This window comes from Gadus chalcogrammus, chromosome 6 (assembly GCF_026213295.1).
Source record: "Gadus chalcogrammus isolate NIFS_2021 chromosome 6, NIFS_Gcha_1.0, whole genome shotgun sequence".
Lineage (NCBI taxonomy): Eukaryota > Metazoa > Chordata > Actinopteri > Gadiformes > Gadidae > Gadus > Gadus chalcogrammus.
This window is the reverse complement of record NC_079417.1, coordinates 13,881,207-13,890,475: the sequence shown is the minus strand read 5'-3', so window position 1 is coordinate 13,890,475 and position 9,269 is coordinate 13,881,207. Positions and strand designations below refer to the sequence as shown.

Sequence of the window (9,269 nt, the reverse complement as noted above, 5' to 3'; positions counted from 1 at the left end):
TATGAAAAAGGAAACTTTTATTTCGCTCTGCTCTATGGTCACAGTAGTGAGGATTTTATGTTAATCAGACCATTACTTAACAGTTATATCATCATCTATAAATTTGGCTTAAATATCTCCATACAATAGAACTGCGGAATTATATATGTGTGTATTTAAAGAATAAGTATACTCAAATTAAGATGGCTCATTGGTAAATTCCATATCTTAATGTTATTGGTTCAAGCCTCAGATAATTGCAAAAAAAAGGTAAAGTATTTCCTTCTTAACACCTGATTATCATAGGTATTGATATGGAGTTGCATTGGAAGAATATATTGCATAGTGGTAGTGTGTGCATTGCACAAACTGCATGAATGGATAAGTGGGTAGAATGTTTGACTCCTAAGATAATAAATTCAATCCCCAGTCTAATTGCTAGTCTAATTTGATTCTACTTTTTAAATAACAGATTATCAAGAAATGTATTTATCAATAAATGTAATTCTAAATGTAATTAAAATGTAAATTATATATTAAGCTTTAAGGATTGAGAATAATGCTTGAATATGGAACAAATATTTCAAATTGGCCAAATGTTTAATTTAAGAGGAGCATAATTAAACTTAACATTTCAAAGCAGGCTGCCTGTGGCCAAGCAAAGCAATAAAGTTGTATGGTTGTTCAACAACAAGGCTTTGCATCTCCCGAAAAAACAGGTCATATAAACCTGTTACTGAAATATTAATTTGCATAAAATTAGCATAATAATTGTTTTCCAAAACCAATCAAAACCATTATCACAACCAGCGCCATCTGACTTCATGTCACTTCTATAACTTTCACAATTCACCCACCATCTGCTCCTAAACCTTTCTTCTTTTTTCTACAATAATTGGTTTGAATTGCACTACCGTTTGTTGTGAATGCCTGGAAGCACTGTATTTTACATTTTACATGTAGGAGAAATATTGTGCAGGGGCCAAGGCAACATGTAGTGTGAGACAGTAGCTTTCACTGTAGGGACCCCAATCATCAGCAGAAGCATCCGTTATAAGTAATGCACAGATGGGATACTCTCTATGCGTATGCAGATCATGTCCTCTTGCATAGGGTGCACAGATGTTTTGTATGTCATGGTTCGTATGGCTACATACATCACTATACTTAAGTAAAACTGCCGCTGTTTTACCTAAGTTACTTAGATTGGCTTTAAGCTTTGGTTTAAACAATTTTTTTTAAGAATGTGTTAGAGGCTTTGCTTTTGCGCGTGTTTATTAAAACAAATATGCATTATATATCAGCAGCAAGTTCGTTCCTTTTGTAATCTTGTATTTGGGGCATCACAGTCTTTTAGAGAGTGCTCACCTAACTGTTGCATGCCATGGGGGATTTGAATGTGATGTTTATTGTTCATTTTCAACCATTACCATTGGCCTAATGCAGGAGCGTGGTCGGACTACATTCTAGGTACTCTTCAATAGTGAGAGGCCAGAGGGCAGTGGAGCACATGTGGTATCAACCACATAATCCCTAGTGCTAGTGCCACTGATTTGTGTAATCCGGATCGGAGGTCTTGTCTCCTTGCCTTTCCTTTCCTTTCCTCTCCCCTCCTATCATTTCCTTCCCTTTTATCTCCTCTCCTCTCCTCTCCTCTCCGTTCCTTTGCCCTCCCCTTTTATCATTTATTTTCCTTTCATTTAATCTCCCCTTCTTTCCTTTCCTTTCTAATTTCTCCTCTCCTCTCCTTTCCTTTTGATTATTCTCCCCTCTTATCCTTTCTTTCCCATTATGTTCCTACCATCTCTCATCCTCTCATGTTCTTTCCTTGTTTCTCATCTCATCTCCCCTCCTCTGTGGCCTTTCTTTTCTTTTCCCCTTGCCTTCTCTCCCCTCCTCTCCTCTCTTTTCTTTTCATTATCTGGCCCCTCCCCTCTCCCCTCCTCCCCTCTCCCCTCCTCCCCTCTCCCCTCCTCTCCTCCCCTTACACCATCCTCATTTCCAATCTCTGTGCCAAAATCCCATCTCTCATCTTGTCACTCCCCCTCCCTCTTATTTTGAAGCTGCTTGCGGCCATGTTCCTGCTGATACAACCCTCCTATGCCAAACCTTGCAGCTATACCTGCTCTTAAGGACCTGCAGTGGGAGCGGGATTAGCGTGGCCAATCCTTTCCCGTTATGAGAGGGATCAAAGCAGGTCAGCTGTTAGTAATCCCAGGGTCCCACGACCAAAATGTAATGTCATTAATGGGCCTGGCTGACTGGGTGACTCAGGAGGAACCAAAGCACAACCACTGCCTCAGTCCACTAAGCTCCATGTAGCCTCAGCACTTCCTCTCCCCCCATGAGGATGTCCACACACTAGACAAGGCAGAATATTTGGCACAGATGGGGGAGAAAGAGGCATGGAAAGGCTTCAGCGACGTAGGGCTGTAGTTGCAACAGACTCACATATCTGATATCAGTTCCTCAGAAAAAGGGATTCACAAGATTGCAAATGGACCCCATAAAAGCCGGAATAAAAAATAATGGATAGGCCTGGAGTATGAGAAATCAGTCCATCATTTAATGTCTATAGTTTATAGTTCAGTAACCTGCTGAGACCTAATGTTCATAGCAGGTTGTGTTGGGGTCTCGACCCCTGTGTTGGGGTCTCGACCCAAGGATAGAGAAGCACTGCATAAAGGATTATCTGAAGAGTAAGTAAGTGGCTAGGGAGTTCAACTCCCGCCACCTAAGATTCTGAGTCCAATCCCTGATGGCCTCAGACCACCTAAGAGAACCCTTGGGCATAAACCTAACTCAAGCCTCTTGTTGTTGATCCTATGTGATCTACTTTGTAATTTATTTGCATTATCATAGCACATTTCTCCCCCTCAATTACTTGTCAAGCACTAAGTGCTCTTGATAAACTGATCAGAACCTATGGTGTGTGTGTCTGTCTGTCTGTCTGTCTGTCTGTCTGTCTGTCTGTCTGTCTGTCTGTCTGTCTGTCTGTCTGTCTGTCTGTCTGTCTGTTTGTCTGTCTGTCTGTCTGTCTGTCTGTCTGTCTGTCTGTCTGTCTGTCTGTCTGTCTGTCTGTCTGTCTGTCTGTCTGTCTGTCTGTCTGTCTGTCTGTCTGTCTGTCTGTCTGTCTGTCTGTCTGTCTGTCTGTCTGTCTGTCTGTCTGTCTGTCTGTCTGTGTGTGTGTGTGTGTGTGTGTGTGTCTGTGTGTGTGTGTGTGTGTGTGTGTGTGTGTGTGTGTGTGTGTGTGTGTGTGTGTGTGTGTGTGTGTGTGTGTGTGTGTGTGTGTGTGTGACGTGTGTGTAAACATTTTAAACCACTCAGGTTATGGTCTCCAAAGAAGTCAGAAAATAAAAAAGGATATATTATAGTGTTATGTATGACTGAAATGTGATGTTTTATCATATACTGTATGATACATACTGCAAATATGGTGTCATTGAACGCAGTTTGTTAGCATTTGAAGTGTGTTTTATATTATCAGGTAATATAGCTGTTAGCTATAATAGCTAACATCAAATATTGATGATATTGATTGGTGATTGTGATAACCATAAAAAAGTGTGAAGCTGCCATGACAACCAGATTGCAGGTATCGTCTTTCAGCTCATGGGTCCAGCTTAAGGTGAAAATTGCATATAAGGTTATCTCCTCAAATGCAACTGAGATGTTGTTGCCTTTGTCAACACTATTCCATTATAGGTTATTTTTCAGTTCAACTTTAACTACACAATCTTACCAGGAAAATCTGGCTAGATGTTTTAAGAGGCACAAATATTGTACCAGGTGTATTTCATCGTGGATGTGCAGCACTGGAAGCAGGTGTCTGTCAGTCTGCTGTATGCTGCGTTTGCATTCCAGCTTTCTGTATGCTATCCTGCCCACCAACATAGGGTATCATGACAAAAGGTCGAAACCCCTGGCTGTGAATCCAGGAAGTGAACACAGTCAGACAGGCAGGAAGACTTTCAGCTGATACTGAGCTAGTCCAGAAATCGCAGAATATCTGCAATAACCTACTTAATTGTAGACAGAAAAAAAAACATGCGTTGGAAATATTATACATCAACTCTGATGATGGTTCAATAACCATACATATTTCAACTGCAATACACCCTTATTACCCAAACAACATCCTATGCAATGCACCCCAAAATTAATCGAGTGTTCCAATTTGTTGAACACTCTTCAATATTGATTCATGATTTATTGCAACATGGAAACGTGTGGCTGCATTCGTTATCACGTAGGCCTTATGTGTTCTTATACGCCCCCTCCCTATGTTCTTTTCAGAATAACTTAGTCCACAGTCAGACTTCTCATTGATAAAGTTACATTGCCTTTATTTGTTCAGCTCTACAAAGCTCATGGTTGAGTAGTCCCGTATGGATGCATGATGTAGTCAGCACACGTCATGACATGTATTGCATGAAACAACGATGCTGCGTATAGGCAAGAGCTACAACATCGATTAAACCGGAATCTAAACCGCGATCAAACCTTCTGGGTTCCCTCTCTCTCGTCCGTCCATACAAATACGTGGTCCCTCATCCATCCAACTCCGTAACGTGATTGTCCTTGTATATTCTTTTTTTTTTTGCTTTTTCATATTCGATACACATTTCCTTGCTGTCTTTCTGTCTTTGTTTAGTCCATACAAAGTAAATGCAAAAAAAACAAACACTGCGTTCATTGTGCATACCAGCATGCCTCGTCAATGTCTGTGAAATTTGCACTTCATGATTTTCTTGAAAGCGCTCTGGAAGTCCTTGTTGAAGTACGCGTAAATGATGGGGTTCAGGAGGGAGTTGGAGTAGCCCAGCCAACTGATGACTGCCATCAGCTGATCGGGCATGAAGCAGCTCTCCGCGCAGAAAGGCAGCACCAGCGCTACGATGAAGAACGGCAGCCAGCACACGATGAACGTCCCCATGATGATCCCCAAGGTCTTCACCGTTTTGCGCTCTCTGGCCATCGCAATTTTTTTCTTGGCGTCCAACGCCTTGTCGTTCGTGTGATCGCAACCGTGGGACGACTGCGGGGTGTTGGGCAGAGGGAGATGGGTTTTAGAGTTGCTGATCACCTCTATGATCTCCAGCGACTCACCTTCCTCTGCACGTCTCGCCGCGCCGTTTACGCATGGGGAGTTCATCTTGGACTCCGCGCCGAGCTTCCAGCCCTTGTCTCCTGTCTCCCCGTTGGTCTTCTTATGAAACAGCGCCGGAGACACGCTGAAGCTTTTGTCCGACACTTTAACTTTCTCAGTCTTCTTCACCGTCTTCCGAATTCGGAAGCGGGCCGCTTTAAAGATCTTTCCGTATAAGACCAACATGAGGATGAGTGGGATGTAAAAAGCCCCAAAAGTGGAGTAGATGGTGTACCCCGGGTCCTGGCTGATGGTGCACGCGTCGGGGTTCGCCCTGTCCTCCGCGCTCCTCCAGCCTAACATAGGCGGAATGGAAATGGAGAAACCGATCAGCCAGGTGACACTGATCAAGATCGCCGCTCGCCGAGGTGTCCGCTTGTTGACATAGTCGATGGGGTCCGTGATGGCCCAGTACCTGTCCAAGGCTATGGCGCACAGGTGCAGGATGGACGAGGTGCAACACAGTACATCCAAAGAGATAAATATATCACAAATCGTCTGCCCCAAAGTCCACTTGTTCAGCACTTGGTAGAGGGCCGCCATGGGAAGCACGAGCACCGACACCATCAAGTCAGTCACGGCCAGGGACCCGATCAGGTAGTTGGCTACATTCTGGAGGGACCTCTCCAAGGCGATCGCCGCCACGACGCACGCGTTGCCGAACGTGGAGCAGAGGATGAGGGCCGCCAGCAGCAGAGAGGTGACCACCTGGTAACTCAGCTCCATGTCCTCCGCCGTAGAGCCCGTTGCCGCGCTGCCGTTCTCGCTGGAGTTCCAGCGCGCGACCATACCGAGACCCCCGCCGGGGGACCCCGAGGTGGCGTTGCTGTCGTTGCCGGTGGTTGCTGGAAAATCCATAATTCACCCCACTCCGTACGCGCTCAGAGAGCACTATCCCGGGACAGCTGGAGGGGGAGGGGGGAGCTTCTACAGGAGTGGGGGGTCAGTCGCTCACATCTGTTTGGTGGCGTGTTCGCTACTGCTCGGGTCCATCGGAGTCACCTCGTCCGTGCCGTCTCTCTCTTTAGGGCGCATGACGCATACGTGTTTGGGTATGTGTTGTGAAGTGCGCGTGTGTTTGGGGGGAGGGGGGTGGGGGAATGTGCGTAAAGAGTGCTGTGGATGTCGGCGGAGAGGGGTGCTCACTGGAACTGCGAATATTTCTGAGCCCAGTGACGCTTGGAATTCATTTATAGCAGAGGCACCGGGTACGTCAGACCGCGAGGAGGTCGTCCCGGAGTTTTGTTCCCCCGTCCTCAGTGCTGCTCTGCCCTTTGCTCCAGACACCTGCAGAAACGACGGGGTGCTCCTCTCTCTCCGGATCTTTTTCTTTTAAACTTGCTTTTGTTTTCGCGCAAGGCTGTGGATGGGTCAGATTGAAAAGAGTTCTCTATTGGAAACATAGAACCGTCTGTGGTGAAGTCGAGAACCAGGAGTGTCCGCTGTTAGGTACAAGTCGTGTCTAAAACAGGCGTTACAGTGAGGACTTGTTTTTATGGCAGTTATCGCAGTGTTAGGTAATTTACAATTCATCCAAGTGTAGACCTACCTGTGTTTTAGGATCTGAATCGGAAAAAAATAAGCTTAATTCCAAAGTATATAAAAAACAATGTAGTCCTACTTATTGAAGAAAGAATTTAATTTAATTATTTTAAATGTATAATAATTGGAACGCAAAGGCAAACAACACGTTGTTGAAAGCGCAACGTATTTCAGCACCACGGACAGCTCTTAGCTGACCCCTAACAGGGGTCTCCTGCCATCTGGTGGTCGTGACTGGTACTGTTCAGGTCGCCGCCTCATCTTAAGGGGATAGCGCCAATTCAGACAAATAATATACCAACAGGGACTAAAAAGGACGGACAGTGTCGTGAAATGAAATTCACACTGGTGGAGAAGGAACGAAAAGAAAACAAGAAGATTTTGAATGCGATTGTTGCAGCTAAATGTATGACATTTTTACAATATTTACTACAATTCTTTCAATACATTTACAAGAGATGCAGCCATAGTGAAATCAGGTCTGCCGTTCATTCACAGCTATACTATTCAAAATTAATTTTTTGAAGTCTCATAATACAATCCCTAATGCTATACGTAATACTGTAGGTGTATGTATATTCGAGGATCAAAGCCCAACTTTTCATAACTTTGTCTTTCATTCAACGAAAACAAACACACACAGACACACAGACACAGACACACACACACACACACACACACACACACACACACACACACACACACACACACACACACACACACACACACACACACACACACACACACACACACACACACACACACACACACACACACACACACACAAACAAACCACACACACCAGGCACACACTGTGTGAACCAGAGAGTGAAAGGGCTGACTTGACATGGCAGCAAGGGAGAGAGAATGGCTCTGGTTAATTCTATATATTTTTCACAGATTGTATTCTATAGATTACCTGAAGAACAATGGATAGGGTGGGGGGAGGGCAAGGGCATGAACAGTGGAGCCATTGTGTACGGGTGGGTGGGAGGTAGGGTGGGGGAGGGTTTGGTGATGGGACGGGGTGCAATGGCCATGTCAACAGTGTGGAATGTCCCAGGAGTTGACAGAGAGAGACGTGTTGGGAAGTGTTCCTGTTCTGGCTCATCTCTGTTATCTGCTGGCGGACACACTGAGCACTCCCCTCCTAGGGCCCAGAGTAATTCCACCACCACCACCACCACCACCACCACCACCACCACCACCACCACCACCACCACCACCACAACCACCACCATCACCACCACCAGGGAAACAGAACTGTGGAGAGGGGCACAGGGGGAAAGCATCCATGGAGGACCCACTGGGGAGGGTCAAAGGCTGAGCCAGTGGGGGGCTGGGATCAGGTTTACTGACCGGCCGACCACAAAGGAGTTGAAGGGGTCCCGTCATGAGTGACGACAGCTCAGGTGTATTTGGTTCGCGTGGAGAGCGATCCGACGGAGCCGGGGAGGCCAGCAGAGGCAGCAGTGCAAGCCGACCGGCCGGCGGTCCGGATCCAGAGAGGCAGAGCCCTCACCACAGGGGGAACTCGAGCCCAGAGAGCGCAGGGACAACCGGGCGCATGGAACGGCTGGCCGGGAGGAAAGTGACCAGGAAGGCCTGCAACGTGGACCAACGAGAGAGGGGGGGGTTCGCTCGGATCGAGGGCAGAGAGGAGAGGGCCGTGGCAGGCAGGAGCGGGGAGAGTGTGGGGAGGCTCAGGGGGGGCGAGGGAGACGGGGGGAGGAGCGGCAGGGAAAGGACGGGGAGAACAGAGGCGTTTAAAACCGCCGCGCACGACGAAGGGCGAAGCGGGAGTCCGTCTACTCATACGTACGCTGGCATCCTGCAGCCCGGTGGGATGGGAGGGAGAGCACGTTCCGATGGGCCCCGGGCATGGATGACCTCCTCCACCCCAACCACCAGCTCGCGGCCAGCCCCAGGCCCCAAGTCCACCGCCGCCCTCCAGCGCCCTCCAATCAGAATCTGGGCGACGCCTCCACATCCTCCTCCGCCCCAACAGAGGTCCTCCCAGAGGCCCGCTCACAACGCAGACCCGCTCCACCGCACGCCACGTACACCCGCCAGAGAACCAGACCCGCCGTGGAGGTTAGAGGCCAGGCCGAGGTCGAGGTCAGGGGCCGGGCGGAACCGTCTGCCCTCGGGCCGCCGGACACTGCCGGGAGACGAGGATGATGAAGACATGCAGGAAGGAGAGAGAGGAGAGGAAGGGGTAGGGGAAGAGGAGGCCGGGTCTTGGGCCGGGGCCGGGGGAAATGGTGTGGCGGAGGTGATTAGTCCTGCCCTCGCACCAGCAGCGCTGACTTGTTCCTCCGTCGTCGAGAGCGACAGGAGCAGGAGTAGGAGGGAGAAGAACAGGGCGAGGAGCCAGAGGAGGAGGCAACGGAGGAGGGAGATTTGGAGACAGAGCCGGCAGCAGGACAGCAGACAGGTAAACGGCACACATTACGACTGAAAGTGGTAGTGCTCAATTTTCAGCCTTGTTAATTCTGTAATTCTTCAAAGAGCTACAAATGGTTTCGCCATCAATTCCGAGTTCGTAGGATTCATAATACTGCAAAATGCAACGGCTTTCCTCAGTGGGCCATAGGCG

General features: G+C 47.8%; 1 protein-coding gene across 1 annotated transcript; it reads right to left on the bottom strand.

Moving 5' to 3' along the window:
• Positions 1 to 4,328: 4,328 nt before the first annotated feature.
• Positions 4,329 to 5,986, bottom strand: LOC130384096 (5-hydroxytryptamine receptor 1A-alpha-like). Its single transcript, XM_056592112.1, has one exon. It carries the CDS (start codon positions 5,984 to 5,986, stop codon positions 4,697 to 4,699), a length of 1,290 nt encoding a protein of 429 aa, XP_056448087.1. The 3' UTR covers positions 4,329 to 4,696.
• Between the last annotated feature and the right edge of the window lie 3,283 nt (positions 5,987 to 9,269).

Bases quoted from the DNA above. Each gene is read 5' to 3' on its own strand.
- LOC130384096 (XM_056592112.1), bottom strand. From the start codon at position 5,986: ATGGATTTTCCAGCAACCACCGGCAACGACAGCAACGCCACCTCGGGG.